General features: G+C 54.7%; 1 protein-coding gene across 6 annotated transcripts in view; it reads right to left on the bottom strand.

The window, feature by feature from the left end:
- Positions 1-8507: 8507 nt before the first annotated feature.
- LOC131584575 (ankyrin repeat and fibronectin type-III domain-containing protein 1-like) overlaps positions 8508-22599 on the bottom strand; it is a 244447-nt gene continuing 230355 nt past the window's right edge. For all 6 annotated transcript variants that reach the window (XM_058849855.1, XM_058849854.1, XM_058849856.1 and 3 more), the window contains 15 exons: positions 22472-22585; positions 21807-21904; positions 20277-20367; positions 18400-18507; positions 18101-18200; positions 17441-17573; positions 16565-16684; positions 15999-16214; positions 15537-15703; positions 15027-15177; positions 14181-14349; positions 13751-13917; positions 12673-12883; positions 11743-12413; positions 8508-9706 (listed from right to left, as the gene is read on the bottom strand). In XM_058849855.1, the coding sequence (XP_058705838.1) occupies positions 9419-9706; positions 11743-12413; positions 12673-12883; positions 13751-13917; positions 14181-14349; positions 15027-15177; positions 15537-15703; positions 15999-16214; positions 16565-16684; positions 17441-17573; positions 18101-18200; positions 18400-18507; positions 20277-20367; positions 21807-21904; positions 22472-22585 (2804 nt within the window). In that variant the 3' untranslated portion in view covers positions 8508-9418. The remainder of the gene's footprint in view (positions 9707-11742; positions 12414-12672; positions 12884-13750; positions 13918-14180; positions 14350-15026; positions 15178-15536; positions 15704-15998; positions 16215-16564; positions 16685-17440; positions 17574-18100; positions 18201-18399; positions 18508-20276; positions 20368-21806; positions 21905-22471; positions 22586-22599) is intronic.

Genomic DNA, 22599 nt, shown 5'->3' on the forward strand with positions numbered 1-22599 from the left:
GCCCTGCCAGTAACATGAGCTTAACAGAGCTGGAGAGGAGTATTTTTTAAGCGCCTATACAAACATGATTTGTTTTGTAATAACTCTTCTTCTGTTCTGTTTTGAAGGGGATGATGGCTCTGGGATCTGAGGAGCTCCGAGACAGCTCAGAGCAGCTCAAATTCCTCCCCACGTGCTTTCAATTAGCATCTTCATTAAACACCCGTTCAAAGCCACTTCCAGCCAGAGCATGACAGTGCAACAGAGCTTGGCTTCATGAAGTCACCCAGAATCAACGACAAATCAAAAAGGGCTTGGTTTGTCCTGTACTAGTCCACATGCAAGTGGGAGATAGCTGCCAGCTGAGGGAGTGAGTGTCACTACTCAGTCCCTCATCCCCATCCAGACCCAAAAACAGAATCCAAGCCATGGGGGGAACCTGCTGCCTCTGCACTTGCTGAGAGAGGAATTGGGTGCAGTGGCAAATCACCTCCCCTGGCCTGGAAGCCATCCCAAGCCATCCTGGCAGCCATTCCCAGGCCAAACCCCTGGTCCTACCAGTGCCAAGGGCAACTGTCCAGTTGACTTGGTTGGGACTTGACCTTCAGTTAACCCAGCAAAGCAGGAAGGTTGGGAAAGCCATCTGGAAGGAAACACCACTACAAAATTGTCCAGACTGGTGTTTCTTAGAGATTCTCCATTGTATGTTCTCCCTCTAATTTACTTAAACTGTGGGCATCCAGGAATCCCAGCCCTCGGCAGTGTACAAACTGCCTGTCCCCATCACCACAGTCAGCCTTGTGTCCTCAGGGGTGACCAGAAGGGACCATAGCCTTCTGCTAGCAGGACTCCATCTCTGCTTGCACTGCAGTAATGGCACCAGCTGGCTCTGAGCCAGCCAATCCCACACTTGGTACAAATATTTGTATTTCAGCCTGGGGCAAAAATATATGTTTCCATTTTCAGTCAAAACAATGAAACCTGGGGTTGAAATCCCTTTGAGAGCTTGGATGCACTGATAATCTCTGCTGAGTGCTCAGCCTAGACTCCTGACCCCACCACAGGCTCTTCCCCTTTGTCAGACATAAGAAATCTGAACCCCCTAGTGAAACCTGGCAGCACTGGCTCCCACCCTGCAGGCAGCCCATCCACCTCTCTCTTCCCATCCTTCCTCCTCGTCAGGGTGTACTGGACACAACCACCTCACCGTGGTTTCTCACTTGGTGCTTGCAGCAGCCAGGGCGGCAGGACCAGGCAGCTCCTGCAAGAGGATAAATTTGGAATGGCCAGGGGCTGTCTGCCAGCCTGGGAGTAGGATCCACAGTCATGTTTTACAGGGATAACAGTGAGACTCAGGGATAGTCTCCCTCCCTTGGCTCTGTGCCTAAACACGTATGGTATTTGGGGCTTAAAGATACCATAAAATCATGGAACCACAGATTGGTTGAGTTTGGAAGGGACATTAAAGCTCATTTTGTTCCACTCCCCTGCCATGGGCTGGGACACCTCCCACTATCCCAGGTTGGTCCAAGCCTTGTCCAGTCCAGCCTTGGGCGCTTCCAGGGATCCAGGGACAGCCACAGCTTCTTTGGCACCCTGTGCCAGGGCCTCCCCACAGATCCAGATACATGGATCTAGAATTAGCAGTTCATTTCCCACATATTTTAAGATAAATTTAGCAGACTTTGACACCTGGTTCCAGTTGGATGGTGACATTGCAGGGCAAACCTTTTTGAGAGTGACAATCCAGCATGGACCTCATCTCTGCCATGCTCTTGTACGGAAACCTTCATCTGTGACCTTTGCATCAGTGGGTGGCACCAGAGCAGGTTTGTTCTTAATACAGATCATTTACTGAGTGTGCTGGTCATGGAGGAGCAGGAACAGCAGTGCTGGGACTGGGAGTATGGAATATCAGAATATGGAGCTGTAACACCTCCCAGTACTCTTCCACCACATCACTCACCTGTGAACCACAGCACACACTCTAATCCTTTCCAGGACACTTCACCTTTCTCTGCCTCCTTCTTCATGCCAGCTGCTCATCAGGATGGATTTCCATGACCTGACACCCAGTGCATTTTTCCAATGTCGAGGCATTGTTGGAAACCAGCTGTGTTAAGGGAAAACACCAGAACTCATGCTACCTGATAGCAGTTCCACAGATACATTACATACAGATACACGGGGACTGGTCCCATACAACTCCAGCAGCAGCAGTGACATTTGTTTGCAGAGTGCTGTGTTGTGCTTTGGCTGTGGCTGGCTCCCCATGGGGCTTTGGTGGAGGGAAGAATGTGGCTGGGTCCAGAGCAGCACAGACAGCTATTCCTGCCACAGCAAACACCTTGATGGGGTGATCCTCAGCAGGCTGGGCAGCCTGTTCCAGTCTTGGATGTCCCGGGGGCTGAGACAGGTAGAAGGTGGAGAAACTGGTGAATGAGAGGCTGATATGTGCTCAGCCCAAAAAGTCAGCTGTGTCCTGGGCTACATCTTCAGATCCACTCAGGTGAGACCCCACCTACAGAGCTGCCTCCAGATCTGGGATCCTTGGCATAAGAAGGACATGGAACTACTGGAACAACTCCAGAGGAGGCCACAGAGATGCTATTAGGGCTGATCCCCCCTGCTCTGAAGCCAGGCTGGGAGAGCTGGGGGTGTTCACCTGGAGAAGGGAAGGTTCCAGAGACTCAGACCCCTGCCAGTGCCTGAAAGGGCTCCAGGAGAGCTGCAGAGGGACTTGGGACAAGGGATGGAGGGACAGAACAAGGGGGAATGGATTCCCCCTGCCAGAGGGCAGGGATGGATGGGATATTGGGAAGGAATTGTTCCCTGGGAGGGTGGGCAGGCCCTGGCACAGGGTGCCCAGAGAAGCTGTGGCTGCCCCTGGATCCCTGGAAGTGTCCAAGGCCAGGCTGGATGGGGCTTGGAGCAACCTGGGACAGTGGAAAGCGTCCCTGCCCATGGCAGGGGTGGAAGGAGGTGATCTTTCGGGTTCCTTCCAACTCAAACCATTCTGGGAGTCTGAGAAGTTGAGGACTGCAGTCCATCCATTTAAAAACTATCAAAGAAAGAAGAGCAGAATCGTAATTTGTTGCTATCTTCATGTGCAGATCAAATTAAACTATTTCAGGACAAGCACATTTGCATCTTCAAATGTTCTTTGAAGCCCAAGATGGCAAAGTGCACACTCAGCTTTGAGCATGTAGTTTATGATCTATGGCATTAAGCTGGGGCTTGAGGGAATACTGATATAAAAACATTGTCTTAACACGTTATCTATTGGGATTTTTTTCTTCCCACCAAAAAATTCAATTTGATCCATAGTATAAACGTTCATAAAGGATTCTTGGTTTCAATAGAAGGTATCCTCCAAAATTCTTGAGTTAGAATAAACTTGTAGATAGTCAGTGGCTTGTTTCTATATTTTGGTTTTTCAGTGAAAGTGAGTTTGGTTAAAAAAAATCCCAGTTTGCTTTTCAAGTGGAAAAAAAATAAAATAATGCACTACTGCTTCCTTATGAATTTGTATCTTTGTATTCTCAGTTCCTGTTTTAACAACATTTTTCAGGTTGCTTTGGGAACAGAAGACTTCCCTGTGTCACAGAAGTTTTCTTGGGATGGAAAGAGCTGTTTCCTCTCTGGTCAGTATGTGGGTTTGGAGAACCTCAAGCCAAAAAATCCTAGACACTCCAAAGTCATCTGGAGCTTTCTGAGGGTGCTGATGTTACCCAGACTCTCATCTCCTCCAGCCCAAGTGTCTTTGTGGTTGGGAAATTGCAATCTTGCTCTAAAATCCATGCTGTCCAGCACAGTTCCACATGGGAAGTGGTTTTGCCCACAGTGGACAGAGCAGACCAGTGTGTGGTTTCCCAGGGAAGACTGGGATCCTGAGCAAAGGCTCCTGGACACAAGCCTCAGGCCAACGGGGTTTTGCTCAGCAGAGCTGCATCTTCTGTGTGCATCTGGGCAGGGGATGGAAAGTGTGGGCACCTTGCAGCCCCTTGATTCACCAGCATGAATCCCATCACATCACCTTTCAACAGCAACTATTCATAAACTCCATGGGTAAACATGGAGTGTGTCACTGCACAGGCTGGTACAGAGTTCCTACAGATGATAGAGAACTAATTAACTTAGTAATTACATGTGCTGGGGTAGTCCTGGAACATCCATGCTGTTTTGGATGGCTGGGAAGGGTCTTACTCATGTTCTCACCTCCTATTTTAGGGGAGAAAGGTTTTCACTGCCTTCAAAGGGGCAGGCTCGGAACATCTCACCTCTGTGGCCATTGCAGCAGCTCCTCAGTCATCCCCTATAACCAGAATTAATGAAAGAAGTGTGCCAGGAAAAAAAAAAAAAAAAAAAAAAAAAAAGAAAAAAAAAAAGAAAAAAAAATAGAGGTGAGGAGAAAAGAAAAAGGAAAAAACCCTTGAGACAAACTAAAAAGAAACCAAACAGACATCAGACTCAGAGAACAAACTTTGGGAAGCACAAACCTGGATTCATATCTGATAAACTGAGCAACTCCCTTTGGACAGGAGAAAAGCAAATCAGATATTTCAGAAATGATTCCAACAATCTCCTGATTTTGGGGAGGAAATTCAATGTCACAATTCAGGTTTATTTCTATGAATTCATATGATGTGAGCAGAATACCCTGAGGTACCACTGGCTCCTTTGGCAATGGAAATGAACATATTCCCATTAAGCTGCAGGGAAGTACTCTGGTTTTTCCCTGCTATGATTCTGGACCTGGGCCTACCTTGAAGTGAAGGGAGAAGATCTGTTTGCCCACCTGGACAGGTCACTTTGTATCACAGTGCCCAGGAGCAAAAAGCAATACACTGACCTCCATTTTTATGCCTAACAAAATTATGACTAACAAAATTATGATTACAAGGAGACAGAAACCCTCCAAAAGTATGGATTGTTCTGGAGCATCATCTCCTGGTGCTCCACAGCACCTGGAAGAGTAGAATGTCAGCTGCCTCCAAGGGACACTGAGAAATGCATCCCCCTGCTTCAAACCCTGCTTCTTCCCACCTCCCAGATAAGCACTGCCCAGCTCAGACAGAATTTTTAAGGATACACATCTCCAGAATGTGGGATTGTCCAGGGAGAGTTGGTACTGAACCCAGGTAGGGATGGTGTGTGCAGGGTGTTAGGGTGGTGCCAGTGTCCAGTGGGACCTGGGCATTGACAGTGTCTCTGTGCTGGGCCACTGGTGAGGCCACAAGCCAGTCCTGGGGTCACTTCTGGGCCCCCCATGACAGGAAGGACATTGAGGGTCTGGAGCAGGGTCAGAGAAGGGAATGGAGCTGGGGAAGGGGCTGGAGCCCCAGGAGCAGCTGAGGGAGCTGGGAAAGGGGCTCAGCCTGGAGAAAAGGAGGCTCAGGGGGCCCTTCTGGCTCTGCACAACTCCCTGACAGGAGGGGACAGCCAGGGGGAGTTGGGCTCTGCTCCCAGGGAACAAAGGACAAGAGAAGAGAAAATGGCCTCAAGTTGCAGCAAGGGAGTTTCAGATTGGATATTGGAAAAACTTCCTCATGGAATAAGTGGTCAGGCACTGGCACAGGGTGCCCAGGGGAGTGGTGGAGTCATGACCCTTTGGAGAGATTTAAAAGCCATGTGGATGTGGCACTTGGGAGCATGGGTTCATGGTGGCTTTGGCAGTGCTGGACTAATGGTTGGACTCCATGATCTTGAGCGATTTTCCATCCTTAATGAGTCCCTGATTCTATGATACCAGTGCAGAGGGGTTAGCAAGCACTGAAGGTGCTCACGTGGGTTCAGGTGGGTGCGTGGCACAAAGGTGGGGTGCACATACAGGTACAGGTGTGTGTATGCAGGATACTGGCAGTGCCCATGTCTGGCAGTGCTGGGGACACCACAGGGACAGTGGTGTTTGTGGCTGGTGACACAGGTCTGTGCAGGCACAGTGTCCCAGCCATCCAGGATTCTCACCTGCTTTGCTCATACTGGAGGAAAGGGATGCTACAAGCAAAATGATGCCTCTTCCAGCTTCCATGGCAGGAGACAGCAGGGCTGAACTCAGGTGCTTTGGGGATTCTCCTTCTTTGCCTGTGCCATGGTGCACATACCAGAGTGAGTGCCAGGTCCCCATGGAGAAAACCCCTTCACCAACCCTCTGTACCAGGGCAAGGAGACCTACAGGGCTAACTCTGAATCCTGGTGCTGCCAGGGCTTAGTGCCCTGGATGCCCCTGACCCAACAGCTCGTCACACCATCTCAAAGCCCCAGCAGTGAAGTGGTAGCCTTAAAAACTGCCAGACAGAGCCTGCTGCCTTCTGTTCCCATTCCTTGACTGTGAAGAAGAGTGTCTGAAGGCTCAACAACCTGTTCAGAAAGAAAACATTGGTATGTGCCCATGAAACCACCCAGGAAGAGAAGGAAAATATGAAAAGAGACAACCATCTTGCAACTGCCATTCTTCAAGGAATGTTGTGCAGTAGAGGCCACAAAGATGATGAGGGGTGATGAGCACCTCCTTATGCGGAGAGACTGAGGGGGCTGGGCCTGTTCAGTGTAAAGAAGAAAAGCCTGAGAGGGGCTCCCATCAATCCATACAAATATCTCCAAGGCAGGTGCCAAGAGGATGGTGCCAGACCCTTTCTAGTGGAGCTCAGCGGCAGGAGTAATGACCATAAACAAAAACACATGAAGTTCCACCTTAACATTACAAAGAACTTCTTTCCAAGGAGGGTGGCAGAGCACTGGAACAGCTGCCCAGGGAGGGTGTGGAGTTTCCCCTTTCTCAAGACATTTGAAACCCATCTGGACACATTCCTATGTTACCTGCTCCAAGAGACCCTGCCTGGGCAGGGGATTGGACTGCATGACCTCCAGAGGTCCCTCCCAACCCCAAATCTTGTGTCATTCTATGAGGAGTGTGTTGCATTAGGACATCACACATCCCTGTGTCCCTAGTTGTGGGACTTCCCACAAAACAGCTGTGCAACTCCTGCTCTTCCAACTTTGCATCCAACTCTGCTCCTACCCAGGCCCCTGCTCCTTCCCTCTTCCTCGCCCAGGCAAGGAGAGGAGGTCCCGTACTGCTCCCTGCAGCCAAGTGATCCTGTGGCCAGAGCAGCTCCTGTAGAAAAGCTTTGCACAGCCCGTGAGACCCTTCCAGGAGCAGAGCTCTGCACAGAGGTGTAGGCAACAAGCTCCCAGCTGCAGAGGGCCCCAGCTCTGGCTGCAGACATTGTCCCAGGTCCACCCCACAGACCAGTGCCTGGCTTTGGGTCATGGTTACGTCTCTCTTGATGGAACAGGGCTTCTAGGAAGGGAGAACAAATTCTTAAGGAAAGGGGAGGCCTTTTTCCCTTCTGGGGTCAAATGAAAGGGTATCAGGAGGTGCACAGCTCCATACTGAAGAGCATCAGGAACACAGATGTAGCTTTCTGTACACAGCCCTGATCTAACACTGAATTCACTCTGTGACTTCCAAAAAGTCACTTTGTTTTCCACCAGTTGTGCCTTCCCTCTGCCTTGCCTCAGGCTCTGAGTGTCAGTAGGTGACACATGTAAAGGGAGGGCCACTCTGCAGTTCCTGCCTTTTTGGTACATCCAGTGCCTGTGGATGCCCAACAATGACAAACATCATGGGAACCTCTGCACTCATCAGCTCACTTCTTCCTTGACCTGGGAGAGTGGGATTGGTTTTAACTTGAGGCAGAAGACAAGCAAAGGAGAGACAAGATGGGAGAAGTGCCTTTTAAAAAGTTCCTTTGTCGCTCGCCTCCACATCCCATGGCGATGCCTGCACTGATGTCAATGCGGTGTTGGTTGATTTGCACCAGCTGAGGGGCTGGCACAGGATCCTCCCCTCCACAGTGGCTCTGATGTGGGGCAGGAAGGGTTTGTGCTGGGATTTATATTCCTGCCCGTGCCACACTGCTTGCCGCAAGATGAGGAATGAGGAACCTCTGCAGAGCGACAGTCGAGCCATGTGGCTGCCCAGAGAGCCCCTCCTGTACCCTGGCACCCAGCAACAGTGGGCTGCTGGCCAGCCCTGATCCCTCTGTGCCAAGGGAAGGGCAGTGAGGTAGCTGCTGCAGGGGAATCAGAATTGGGAGCCTTGCCTTGCCAATGGGTGCCAGACTGGCACCTTGCTCGCAGTGTTTGTGCCAGCTGTGACACAGCTGTGAGCTCTCACATCATCCTTGCTCCTCTACCGGTGTTCTTCCTCCAGTGGAGGCTGCAGGACCAGACCTAGGCATCCAGCCCTACAGCTCTGGGGTTTCACCACCCCATGGAAGTGATGCCTTGGCATGCCCAAGCTTATCTTGCTGCCTTACAGAGCAATGAATCCCAGAAGAGCATTTTTGGCTTGTACTTTGCTCCCACACATGTGATTTGTGTGTTAATGTAATGCTGCACAGTGTGGAAAACATGCCACTAAACACTCCTGGGAAAGAGGAGCCCAGCCCTTGGAACCAGGGCTGGTTTGGGAGATGGATGATGGAAAGCTACGCACCAAGCCACAAGAAGGACAAGTGATATGCGGTCAGCAGCAGTTGTCTTTACTATGGACCACAGGAGATCAGAAAAGTTACCTTGTTAACAGGAGACCTAGTGGCTAACAATATGTCATGCTGTAGGACGTACTAGAGAAGCACAATCACCAGAACAAAACAGCACCCAGGGGGACAGGGAATCCCAGGGGGTTGCAGAGGATGCCCTATAGCAAATCTCTAGTGTGGTATTGACATGTCTGCGAGTGCAGGGGGCTGGCTGCATGGGTTCCTTTAGTCTTGGACACAAGTCAAAGGGTCTTCACCTTTACCCAACTCCAGTGGCTCTGGCACAATGATTATTGACTTTTTCAGAATAAAAATACTAATATAATTTTGTTTCAAGAACTGTGTTCAAGAATCATTTCTCCAGGTGCAGTGAAAGGAGGGCAGATAGGAAAACACCCTTCCAAGGGTTGTCCTTGTGGCTCCTGCCCTCTCCTCACTGACACCACAGCCCTCCTCAGCAATCCTCTGTGGCTTTGCCTTCAGTGAATCCCAAACAAGGTTTTTCAGAAAAATACGAAAGGGAAAAAAAAAAAATGTATTGCTGCTTCTTCTTGTAATATTTTTCCTCTCTCTCTCTCTCCCCCCCCTCTTTCTCCTTGAAGATGTTTACTTTCAAAAATTCCATTCCTGCAGAGATTCCTCCTGAGCTCTGAGGTCTCCGGACTCCACCCTCCTCTTTTCCAGTCAGAAAAACTGAGTCTTGATGTCTCTTTGGTCAAAAAAAAAAAAAATTAAAAAATAGCACAAACAAATAACACACAACCCAGTATGATCCCATTCCACCCCGCGGACGCCTGATGAGAGGGTGTCTGTGGAAGAAGGAAGCATCAGAGACGAGCTGTCTGCTCTCTGGAAGCCGAGGTCTCCACTCCGTCCCGCCGGCTCTCCTCTCATACGGTGGTCGCTGGCCCGTACTGGAGCACCAGAGGAGACGTCTCCTTGATGCGGACGTAGAACCGCCCCTCGGGCTGGCTGGTGTGGAGGGACAGGAGTAAGAAGTCATCGGGGAGCCACCGCTCGCTCTCGCCAGCAGCGAACACCAGTCCGAAGTGCTCCAGCTGCTCCTCGCCGTAGAAGACGGCGGCCGAGCCGCCCAGCACGTCCCGTGAGATGTCGTTCATCTCCAGCACCACCAACTTGACCACCTCCCTGGCAGGCGTCTGGCTGGTGATGTGCAGCTGTGGAGAGAGAGAGGCGGGAGAGATGGATGGTAAGGGGGAGGGATGAGGAGGAACAGGGGCCGGAGGCAGCACACAGCATGGAGGAACGGAGAGGGTGGAGGAACAGCTGCCCCAGAGATGCCAGAGAGCAGATGGAAGCAGCCTGGCACAGAGCCACGGGCACACTATGTCCAGGGAATGCCCAAGGGGTGCCCCAACATGCCAGGGCCCAAACTCATGGACTGATCTCCTGCCTCCTCTCCTCTCTCCCTTGCCACTCAACCCTTGCATGTGTCACCTACAGCTCTGCTGAGGCTGCCCCACCATCTCATCACCTGTAGCTGCAGAGTGACAGTGCCTGTCCTGCTCCTGGTACCATGGAGGGATCTGTGTGAAATCCCTCTTGTGAGCAGGGTCCAGACCCTCAGACCAGCTGGACCACAACAGCTCTGCCAAACTACAACTGAAACCTCTTTGGCACATGATGCTAAATTTCATCCCATGCACGAGGTTGGGGTTCTCCCACCAACAGCTACCCTTGCCCTCTGCTCCTCTGGGGACAGCCCTGTGAATCCCAAATCCTGTCAAGAAAATGAGCTCATCAGGGCCCTGGCTGCTAATGCTGGGAGCTGCTGCTTGGCCTCAAAGGCCCAAAGGCAGGACATCCACCCTTGCCCAGGCAAGGCAGCGTTTCCTTTGGCACACGTGTGGGGCTCGTGGAGCGCCAGGAGTGCTGCCCTGGCAGGGTGGTCCCAGCCCTGGGCCCACGTGAGCGCTGCCATCCCTGAACAGCCACAGCAGGTCTCAGCCGATTTACACAGCCAAGGAGGCGTGCCTTTGAACTCGCCTTTCTTCCAGGAGAACATAAAACGCTTTCAGGCAGGCGTGTCCAGAGCTTTGCAACTTCAAAAGCCACATGGGCAGCCTGCCAAGAACCCGAGGGCTGCACTTCAGCTCCATAGAAATCTATGGGCATTCCTCAAATGGAAAATAATCTGGTGACGCAGAGTTGTCTCTGCTAGGATGTCCTGGCTGGGTGCAGAGACACTGGCTATCAAACCTGCCAAGTAACAAACCAACCAGCTTGTTGGCTCTGTTCTTCCTCTGCCATTCCTTTAGGGTCACTTTCAACCCAAACCGGTCCATGATTTAATGATTTTCTGCTCCATCATCCTCAGTCCTGGGCACCAGGAGTGTCTCGGAAGGGAAATTTTAACAAGGGAAGGATCTCTGTGGCTGGGACCAAAGGAGGCCACAAAGCCAGAGGGGGATCTGCCCAAGATGTGCATCCTGGGGAATCCCAGGGGATCCCACCTGGAGCAGGTGTGAGTGATCAGAGCTGGGGGATCAGCTCTTGGCAACAAAGCCCTCATGCAGAGAAGTCAGGTCACACAGCTGCTCCGGCATAGTCTGAAGGAGCATGGAAGGAGCTTTGCCTGCTGCCCCAGCTGGAACTGGAGTGAGTTCCGCCACTGGAGGTGCCTCCACAGGCTGGAGACAAAAGGCTGCTGCTCTCCCTTCCCTAATGGGGAAGGCTGGAGCAGACACCACACAACTGGGAAGGGGAGGCTGTAGGAGGAGCATGGCCAGGGCAGGGGTGACGGCTGAATTTTGGCCCAGAAGGATGATGTGCTTGAACACTGGGATGTGGCAAGGATGTGGCAATGTGTCCTTTGCTCTGCCTGCCCACACTGGGTAGCACCAGCCTACTGTCACCTGCTGAACCACAGATGAAGAGCTGAACTTCAGCCCCACCGCCTTGTCCCCAAAATTCACTATGTGTGGCCCTGGCTCACTCCTTATGTAGCAGCAGCCATTGCTCCTACAAAGACACCCTGTCCTACCAGGAGCCTCATCACTACAGCAGGGACAGAGGGAGTCAGGGCAGGAGAGCTGTGGGTGTCCAGGGGACCTCACCCCTGGGACAGTGGAGGATGGGGAGGGCAGTGTCAGGTACAGGGCACGTGAGCCCTGCTGTGTCTGTCCCCATCCTGCCTGCCCTGTCCCTCCAGGCACAGCAGAGCCGCTCCGCCACCTGTCACAGGCTCAGGTACCTTGACACTGGTTTCTTTGGAGAGTCCCGTTTCATACTGAGGGCAGACCCTCAAGGTGACAGAGCCCGGTTTCTTCCCTCGGTCGGCCAAGCCCCCGGGCTGCTCTGGCTGCTGCTCTGGCGAGTTCTGAGTCCACTCATCCGAGCGCGTCCGGCAGACGGGCTCCGAGCCCTGTCCGCCCCGGCGGCGCTCGGGGCTGGGCGTCGAGGCAGTCCCCAGCCTGAGCTGGCTGCAGTGGCCCGTGGTCCTGCTCTCTGCCGGGGAGCTGTCCACGGAGCCGGGGCAGGACTTTCTCGGGGCGGGGCAGTGGGGCTTGGGGAAGTCCAGGCTGCTGGTCCGAACGCAGTACGCCTGTCGCTTCTCCGTGATGCGCAGCAGCTCGATCTGCCGGCTGGGCAGGACAAAGTCACTGTCATAGAGCTTGGCCGGTGGCCGGGGCTCCTCGGACGGTGGCGGCACTGGGGGTGAGGTCTTGAGCTCGTGGCTCTGCAGGACGTCCGGGGCACTGTCCCGCAGGCTGCGGGCCCCCCTCCGGCTGCAGCTCTCGGGCCCCGAGGAGGAGAACACCAGGTCGAGCTCCTTCGGGCTCTGCGCCCGGCTGGAGTCGTAGTCGCTGTCGGTGGCCAGGAACACCTCCGAGGAGCCTTCCTCATCCGACAGCCCGTGCGAGTCTGAGAAGGGTGAGGGAAGCAAAGAGAGCTCAGCCTGAGTGCAGACAACCCCCGTTGAGGAGGAATCCAAGGAAAGCTCTGAGGTTATCCCCATGTCACAGACACGGCAGAGCAGGTCCTGCCCCGGCTGAGACTGACTGCCCTGCCCATGCTCCTGGCTCCAGCCCTGCTGGCACCTCGGGCGCAGCCACCCCGACCCACTGGGCACGGGCAGCCCCTGGGCCCAGCAGGCAGGAGCTTGGCACAGCTGGGTCCTTACCAGAGTTGAGCTTGCGGCTGGTCTCCGGTGAGGGCACTGGGGACGGAAGGTAGTCAAGGTGGGACAAGGAGGATCGGGTTTGCTCCTTCATTGGCCCCCCGGCCTCGCTGAGGAAGCCGCTGAGAGAGACCCCACAGGAGGGCTGCTTGTAGCGGGCGTGCTGCAGGACATCCATGATCCAGCGCATCTCTCGCCAGATCTCCTCCATTTGCTGCCAACAGAGGAAATGGAGGAGTCCTTTCACACAGCAAACGACAGAAACGAGAAAGTCCCATGGCAAAACACGGAGTCTGTACACACACCTCTCCCTGGAGCTTTGGGGGAATCTCTGGGCCAGGAAATGCAAAGAAAGTGTTCTCAGGTAGGAGGAGGATGCTGGTTCAGCAGGGTGCTGGGGACAGGGATGCTTTTTTGCATGTCCATCCCAAAATGCACTTGCAGGCCCTTTTCTAGCAAGGAGGGCATGTGCACTGCAGAAACCTTTGGGTCTCTCCTTAGGATTTTTAATGTGATCATTGCAATAAGAAGATGCTCAATAAAGCAACTTCAGCCTGGAGAAGAGAAGGCTCCAGGGAGACCTCAGAGGCCCTTCCAGTGCCTAAAGAGGCTCCAGGAGAGATGAAGAGGGACTTGGGACAAGGGTATGGAGGGATGGGACAAGGGCCTGGATGGACAGGACAAGGGACTGGAGTGACAAGGGTGAATGGCTTCCCACTGCCAGAGGGCAGGATTAGATGGAATATTGGGAAAGAATTCTTGGCTGGGAGGGTGGGGAGGCCCTGGCACAGGGTGCCCAGAGAAGCTGTGGCTGCCCCTGGATCCCTGGAAGTGTCCAAGGCCAGGCTGGATGGGGCTTGGAGCAACCTGGGATAGTGGAAGGTGGAAGTGGATGAGGTTTAATGTCTACTCCAACCCAAACCATTCCATGAATCTATGAAAAACCAGCCTTCTGCTGCCCATCAGCCACATCAGAGAAACCCCCGGAGCCACCAAAACCAGGGAACAGCCTTGGTGCAGATGCTGCTGCCTGAATCCTGGCAGGTCAGGGGCAATGTTGAGCCTGGCTCTCACCCCATACCTGGATGTAGTCCTGAACCTGCTGGTGCCTCTGCTTGGCAGTGGAGAGCTCAGCATCAGAGAAAGCCTCCCTGAGGCTCTGCTGGGAGAGGAGCGACTCCAGCTCCAGCAGGGCAGACACCTGGCAGTACTGCGTGATGAACTCCCGGTCATACGTGAAGAAGTGGACTGGGAGAGGAAACAAGAGAGAGAGGGGGATGAAAGACATGAGGTCCCATGCTGTGGATGCCCTGCAGGCTCCTCCCTATCACTCAAGGTGAGGAGGCAGCACTGTCCATTAGTCCACCTGGACAGGCCTCAGTACACCCCTCCATCCCTCCTCCCCAGGGAGTGAGGAAACTCTAGCCACCCCACTGCCCATCCCAGCTCTCAGGGGGCCTCAGAGGACAAGAGGACCAGCAGGGTTGGGTTTTGGCATTCCCTCTCCTTACCCAGCTCGAAGATCTGCAGTGGCAGTGTGAGGAAGCCAGAGCGAGGGGTATAAGGATTGTTCTGGCCTGGAGCAGTGCAGACGTCGTCTGATGGAGGCAGCAGCAGCAGGAAGGAGACCTGATCCCCAAAGTCCAGCACCTCTTGGCTGTACAGACGGAAGTCTTTGGCCTGCAAGAAGACAGCAGAGGTAACAGCTGCACACATCACCTGGTAGGGCCTCTGCTCAGTCCCCATGCACAGAGGAGGTGTCCCTGAGTAGTCCTCAGGGACCACCTGCAGTTTCAGCACACAACCAGAGGCTCCTTGCTTCTGGCATGATCTGCATAATCTCATCATTTCTTTTCTAATTTTTCCTAAAAGTCTCAAAACTTCTGGTCAAAGTCACGGTGGCAGGGTGTCAAAAACATGCCATCAGCAATGGCTCAGTGGTGTGCAGGGAGGTGCCCTCCCAGCTGCCCAGCCACAAGTACATGCCCATCACTGGGGCTGCCGGGTTGCTTCCAAGCAGATACTTGGCATGGTATGGTGGAGGACGGTTTCTCCCCATGCAGTCTGGTCCCAGGGGCTGCAGCTCCAGCCCAGCACTGGCCAGGGACCAGCCTGCTTTGGAGGGGCAGAGCTGGGCTGGTCTCTGGCTGCCCAGGACCAAACAACTGGCAGCAGTGACAAACACAGATTTGCCACTGTTTCTTTGGGGGTACAGCGTGGGAAGGACAAACAGCTCCTGTGGACACTGTCCCTGGGCAGGCAGACTCACCACTCACTTTCTGCTTGCACAGAACTAAATCTGGGTGCTCACAGCCCCGTCCCCTCCCTCTGCCTCAGACCTTGGCTTCTGCCTCTACCTCTTGCAGCGGGATGTTCACCAGGGTCATCAGCTCCTTGATGGCCACTTGGAGCTCCTGAAACAAGGGGTTCTGGGACCTGTCAGCCTCTGGCTCTGTGGGAACAGGCTCCTCCACGCTGGCCATCTTCTGCAGCCACTCCCACTCCTCCCTGCAGAAGGCCAGAGATAGACAGGTGAAAGAGGGAGCAGTTGGGGTGGATGTGGACATAATTTCTCTGAGAGCTGTGTTTGCTTGGCTGCTCCTCCCCAGAGATGTGGGAGAGGTGGAGGTAGGGAGGGAACTTGGTTTGCCCTAAGCTGAATCAGAATCACAGAATATGCTGAGCTGGATGGAACCCACAAGGATTGTCAGGTTCAGCCCTGGCCCCACACAGGACACCCTAAAAATCCCACCCTGTGCCTGAGAGCACTGCATGGCAGAGGTAAGAGGGAATATTATGCTGCTGCTGAAGCAGGAGGTGATGGATGCTGTTAGCCGGGGTGGGACAGAGCAGCCTGCAAATCCCACCTGGAGATGTTGGGGTTGGAGCGAATCTTGACGTGGCACAGGATATTGGGGAGCTGCTCTGGCACCAGCACTCGGATCTGATCCACGGCACTGCACAGCTTCAAGTAGCCCAGGTAGAGGCCTGGGGAGAGGGCATGGCTGCTCCGCTGGTGATAAGCCAGCTTGTCCTGGGAACAAAGGCACTGCTGGACTGAGCAAGTCCTCACAGCGGGGGTTGTGCTGATGCTGTAGCACAGCCAGTCCAGCTGGAGAAGGGGAGCGGCACAGGAAGACAACCTGGTCCTGCCAGGGTGAATCTGGCACCAACTTGATGCCTCCCCTTGAAACAACAGGATTTTTGGAGGCTGGCTGGGCTCTGCTCCCCCTCTGCTGTGACCTTTCCAGGCCGAGGAGGAACAGGGAGCGCTGGTGTTTGCCAGGGGAGCCCACTGCAGTCCTTGCCCCAGGAGCCCCAGCACACACCTGGACAGAGATGAGCAGCGTGTCCAGAGCAGTGGGCTCCTCTGGGGAGGACACGGACTTGCGGCTGGTCTGCAGCTTGCAGATGGGGACCCAGCGGACGCTCTCGAAGGTCTGGTTGGTCTTCACCTCCTTCAGGGTGACGATGAGGATGTTGCCCTGTTTGTCTTTGATGGGCTCAAAGAAGACCTGCCCCAGGTCCTGGATGCCCAGCAGCCCCTGTGCGACAGGGTGGGAAGGCAGGAGAACGCAGAGGGTCAGGGGACATCCCAGAGGCACAGTGGGTCTGGGCAGCTGGGATGTGCCTGCAGCTGCCTGTCCAGAACCAGTCTGCCCAGAAAAGCACCCTGATGGTCCCCAGCCCCTGTGCACGAGACTGCCATGACACCTGGCACCTCACTGTCCCATGGCTGGAGTCCTGCCAGGGAGGATGAGTGAGTGGCACCCAGTCATGGCCAGCAGATCCTGAGTTTATCCTGACTGTGGTACCTTTGCACGCTGTTCCTGAGGGAGCTCAGCCCCCAGTGTCCCACTTGAAGGGTTTGTTCCCCACCCAGGCTGACCCTCACCTGCATCTGTGAGATGGCGAGCAGCATCTTGAAGCGCGTCTGCAGGATGCAGGAGCAGGAGGACTGGGACACGGTGACACACTGCCGCAGCCACAGGATCTCATCCCACATACATGAAACCTGCACACACCATAGAGTGTCACTGCTGTTGCAGCTGGGTCACACTAGGGGGTTTTGGGGAAATTGTTTGCCTCTCTGAGTTGGGTTAGGAATGTTCTTGGGCATGCAGCACCTCTCAGCAGGGATGCTAATAAATCCCTGTGCCACAGAGATAACTCAGAGGCACTGAGATAACTCCAGACTCTGTACTCGAGGGCAGCCCTGAGCTGTGTTCACTCAGACATCCATCTTCATCTAGGACTGATCCCTTAAGTTTGAATACAGGTTGGCCAGGGTGGGGAGGGAGAAGCAAGCACTCTCCATCAGTAGATAAGGACCACCCAGCAAATTATTTTGGCCCTGAGGTGCCCACATGCCCTTTCCCAAAGTCTGCTGACACTGGAGGAGCTGGCAGCAGCTCCCTGTGCATCCTACAGCAGAGGCAGAGGTGCTATGGAAGGATGCTGAGAGGAAGCAGCTCAACAGCCACTGACATCCCTGTGGAGAGGCAGTGCCCACCCACCCTGGCACAGAGCCTGCCCAGTGTGGTACTGGTCTGTCACCCATCTTTGGGCTTCCAGGGGGTGGGATGAAATGCCATTCCCTGGAAGTTTCCTGGTCCATGCTGAACCCCAGCAAGCAGCAAGTCTATGGGCTGCCTGTACTGCCAAGCCCCAGTGTCTGGGCTGGAGGGGCAGCGGTGTTGCCTGATGCCTGCCTGTGTCATCCTGGCACTCCTGGCACTCTGCCCAAGCACAGGGTCCCTCAACCATCCACCTTGGTGAGCCAGAGGAAATCCTGCATGAGTAGGCAGGAGTAGGTGTCATCGATCTCCACCACGGGGATCTGGTCTTCGTGCGTCACCAGGATGTTGTCATCCTTGTAGAAGATGGCTGTCAGGTAGAGGCCCCTGCATGGGAGGGAACACAGACTTCAGTGCCACCCTCAGCTCCCAGCTCCATCTCCCAAAGGGCCTCTTTCCTGAGGGAAGAGGAGATGCTCTGCCCCAGGTCTCCACTTCTCTCCAACAGCCCGTGGCAGAAGAGGCGTGTGGCTGGTACAGGAGCAGGAACAGGAACCCAACATGTCCCAGCAGATACCATGGCCCATGGCCCTGCGACACATGGGACAAAGATGGGCCAGACTCTGCAGGGGACACTCTGTGTCTGAACAAGGTTGGGTGCCAAGTGACCCTCAGAGGTGGTGCAGGGATCTGGACACCAGCACAGCTTGGCCAGTCCAAATGGAGACACCAAGAGAACCTTTGATCTCTGGACCATGGGATTCATCTCTACTGACACCAGCAGCTCACTCCTGGTGCAGACCCTGCTCTGAGCACCCCCAGCCCCGAGTGTGCAGGCACAGCTCTCAGGATGGGCAGCTCTGTGGCCCTGCTGGGAAAGGGGATCTCACCAACCCCATGCACCAGCCTCTCACCGCTTCAGTGTCTTGAGAAACTTGCTGCCAGGGTGGAAGAGGTGCTTGAGGCTCTTGGAGACCGAATGCTTTCTGCTCTGGGGCTGGTTCTTGCAGGGCTCTGTGGAGCAGAGAGTAGAGGATGCTGCAGCAGGAGATGAAGAGCTGATGCCAACCCATTGGTTGTCTGTCCCCCTGCTCTGTTCATCCATGGCACAGACCTATTCCTGCACCACCCCAGCTCTGTGGATCACACCACAACCCTGGGGGACTCAGCTGCCCCCCTCCAGCCTCCCTGGAGCACTGTGCTGTGGGCTCACCATGGCAAATGCAGTGCTGGTGGACGGTCTTCACCTGGCCCAGCAGATGGTCCAGAGCTTCAGCCTGTCCCCTCCGCCGCGGCGCCCGGCCATCATACTCCCGCCAGTCTGTGGGGACAGACCAACATCACAGCTCTTGGCCTGGGGAAAAAGGGGTCCTCTCCTCCCACATCATCTGGGTGTCCCCCCCTGCCACAGCATGGCAGCAGTTGTGGGTGCTGGGCACCTCTGGATGTGCTGGGAGATCCCCAGCTTTGTGCCACTCTTCCCAGGAACAGCCAGCTCTGCACAGCAACCCATGGCCACTGGCCTCCCCACAGCGAAGCAGGGACACACCAGAGGGAAGGAACAAGGTTCTGTCTGTTGCTGCTGCACTTCACTGGCTTCAAAAAAGAAAATTCTTTCCAGTCTCTTCCTCCAGGTCTTCCCCAGTTACTCCAGATGAGCGCTGGGAGCTGGGCTTACCTCGACAAACACATAAATAAACTCCCACCAGCTCCACCCGCTGTGGGACGGCAGCAGGACCATGAGCAGGGCTGGGGACCTGCCGGCTCTTCTCCCTCAACTTTATATTAATTGCTTTAAACACCCCCTGTGTCCTGCCCGCTGCTGTTTTCCATGGAAAGTTCAGTTCTGTTAACTTTGGCTGGAACTTGCTGCTATTTTTAGTAGCTTTAAAAACACCCAGGGAGGTGCCTGACTATATTCTGCTGGGCCAGGAAGGGATCTCTACTGAAGGGAGAAATATTACTGGCAATAAAAATAAATAAACCCCACTCCTGTCTGATTCACTTCAGCCAGACTCAATTGATGCCACCTGAATCTTGGTCACAGGAAATGCGACCTGTGTGAGATGGCAAATGAGTTTTAAAGTGGGTGCAAACATGACAAGGACAAGATAAAGCCAGGGTAGTCGACTGCTGTGCCCTTGCTATGTTCATTCCTAGACATGCAAATGTATTTTTGGTGATTTCAGTGCTCTATGGATCTGCAGCCAGAACTGTGCATGGTGCTGCACATCTCTGACCCATCAGTGTTCACCTCCACCTGTTCCCTGTGCCTTCACTGCCCCCAGGAGCAGCAGCCCTGCTCCCTGGGTGCCTGCAGCATGGTGGTACAAGATGTGCTTCCATGGCTGATCCTTGGGACAAGCTCAGCCTCCCATGGGGCTGCTCCTTACTCATTCACAGCACCAATCCCATGGGACACCACACAGGCACCTGTTTTGGGACTGGTGACAAGTGGCAGAAGCCATTCTGGAGTCCCTTCCATTCTAAACTTCACCCTTTGGGCTGCTCGTTCCAGCTCAGTCCTCCTGGCCCTTCTCCATGCAGCACCCCAGGGTTCCTTGTGTGACACTGAGTGGCTGTTTCCTGATGCTCTTCCTAGGGCCAGCATGGGGAGGAGAGTGCTGACAACCCAGAGCTGGCCTCTGCTGGGACCCCCATCCCGGCTCCATGTCAGGGAATGCAGGTCCTTGGGTCTGGGCTGGATGGGAGAGACCTTGTGGTGGCACAGAGTAGGAGGCCACTGGCACCCAGGACCACTCTGAATCCTGGCTCTTAGCCACCTCCTAACTTCCTCTGTGGGATGAGCTGATCCAGGTGGCCTGAAATGGCTCAGCCTTTCCCAGGCAGTAATGATAATTCAAGTCTGAAAAATCAGTATTTAGCAAAGCACCTGTTGGCTGGGGGCAGCATCCCAGAACCCCAGGCACAGCCTCCCCGCCTGGCCTGAGACTCCAAATTCTGCCTCTGCCCTGGGTCTGCTCGCTCCCATCCCAGCAGTGAGAGGAAGCTCTGGATGGCACAGGGAGCTGCCCTGTCCCCCACCCACCCTGTGCTGGCTCCCGTGGGAGTGTTCCCAAGGGTACTCACTGGAAGGGATGGCAAAGGGGGGCGTGGAGGCTTGCGGGGGACCCCAGCCCTTCATGTTGTAGGCAGACACACGGATGTGGTACGCTGTGCCCTGCAAGGAGAGCAGCACACTCAGCACACCCCGCCTCTCCCAGCTTGGCAGGTGAGGCAAGGAGGATTCCCCCCAGCCCACTGCTCCAGGACACCTTGGTAAGCACTGGGAGCCCACAGCTCAGGTCACTGGCTCTTAGCTCCCCTCCTGTACAAAGTCCATGTTATGAGACACTAGAGGATCCCTGTGGCCCTGCTGGGTGTGTTTGGGGCATGCAGAGGAAAGACTGGACATTGCAAATGCCCCTCGCCAGAGAGTCTCCAGCCTGAAAGACTCAGTCCCATGGACTGGGGTGCTGGAGTCCCTGGAGACTGGGAGCTGGCCCAGTACTGTCAAGGGCTTGAAGCACAGTGACAGTGATTAAAGCCTCTGATTAAAGCCCAGTGAAGCTGCCAGATGTTGCCAGGCCTCCAGGCACTCATGAAGGCGACAGGAGCCTGTGAAGCAGCTCTGAGAGTGTGATTGATGGGCTTGAAGCAGTTCCTTGCAGCAGTGCTGCTCTGGGCTCTGCTCGAGCCCCTCCTGCCACACCGGGGGCAGCTCCTGCCCTGACAGTGCTCCCGGGCTCGGCACTGCTGCTGTGCCTAAGCCGCTCTCACCTCCCTGAGGGTGCTCTCTGCTCCTTCAGTCAGTGCTCCCTGCCTGCCTGCCCCTGCTAAGGGTCACCCCATGTATCCCAGCATCTGCCCATGTTGCCATCCGGAGCTCCATCCCACCACGGTCCCTGTGTCCCCAGTGCTGGCCCAGGCACGGCTCTTGTGCTTCTCAGGAAGATAAAAAGCAGGAGCCACAGTCCCACCAGCCATGACCTTGCTGAGCTCCCGAAGATTGAGATGGGGCTGGTCTCCCCTCTCGGTGACATCCGGGCTGGGGCAAGGGGTTGGACTGTGCAGGTGGCAGAGGAATGAGCCATTGATTTATTGCTCAGGAAAAGCCTGGGTGGACACAGGAGTGTGGTGAGAGCCAGAAGATAAATCAGGCATTGGGTGAATGGGCCCATTCTGCCTGTCACTGCCGAGTCCCCAGGCACCCTGTCAGGGAGGTTCCCCACTGTCAGAGGCTGTGGCCGTGCAGGGACAAGCAGATGCCTCTCCCAGCCCCACACTTGGCTCTGCCCAAGCTGTGCCCATGGCACGCAGCATGGCACAATCCTATTGTTCCTGCTCAGAATGATCACAGAAACAAAGAATCATTAAGGCTGGAAAAGGCGTCTAAGATCATCGAGTCCAACCACTGCCAAGGCCACCACTAAACCATGTCCCCAAGTACCAAATACATGTCTTTTGAACATTTCCAGGGATGATGACTCTGCCACTGCTGTGGGCAGCCTGTGCCAGTGCCTGATTCCTTCCCCATGGGCTGCACTATGGCCTGTGGTTTTCCCAGCTGTGGGTTCTCCCTGCTGATCCCTGCCCACTGTGGGCACCCCTGGCACTCACCGACACCAGCCCCTGAATGGTAAAGTGCAGGTCCTTCAGCTTGTCGATCACAGCTTCTCCCAGCAATGGTGAGAAGGTGGGGGAACAGCTCCACTCCACTGCAAGGAGAGAGACCCCAACGTGCCATGAGGCCCTGGAGTGGGGACAGGCCACCAGGGCTGGGGCAGCATGTCACAGACAGCAGCTGCAGGGGGACTGAAAATGCACAGGAGATGGAGGCAGCAGAGTGAAGGCAGGGGAAAAGGCAATTATTAGTGGGGGGAAGGTCATAGGGAGCTGCTGTCCTCACCAAGCCACGTAAGATGGTGTCAGCATCTTTAATTGGTGGCTCAAAAGTAGGGGATGGAAGAAATTCTTACAGAAGCCAAAAATACCTGGTTTAAGTGGGTGAAGGGTGCATAACAACAAAGTTTTCTCAGTGTGCAGGATGAGGGGGCAGCTTACAAGTGACACCCCAAGTTTTGCCTTGGTGCAGGATGATGTTTGGTCTAGCTCAGAGCATTTGGGTGATGGTCAGGCTGCCCTGGCTTCTTCTGTGCTCCAGCATAAAAGTGGCCTGACTGGGGCTTGGCAGCATTGCCCACGGCTTTGTTGTGTTGATGTAGGGTGCAAGGTACCTGCTGTGGCTGTGTGACCCTGCCCTGTGCAGGAATCCTGGTCCTTACCTTTGTACTTGGTGACAACGGCAGAGTTGACACTCAGGGGCTCCCAGAAGGTCACCTGCAATGAGGAGCTGCTGGCCACAGAGAGGTGGACGCTGCTGGGGGCATCTGGCACTCCTGGGGACAGAGGG

The sequence above is a fragment of the Poecile atricapillus genome, chromosome 14 (assembly GCF_030490865.1).
Source record: "Poecile atricapillus isolate bPoeAtr1 chromosome 14, bPoeAtr1.hap1, whole genome shotgun sequence".
In the NCBI taxonomy this organism is placed as follows: domain Eukaryota; kingdom Metazoa; phylum Chordata; class Aves; order Passeriformes; family Paridae; genus Poecile; species Poecile atricapillus.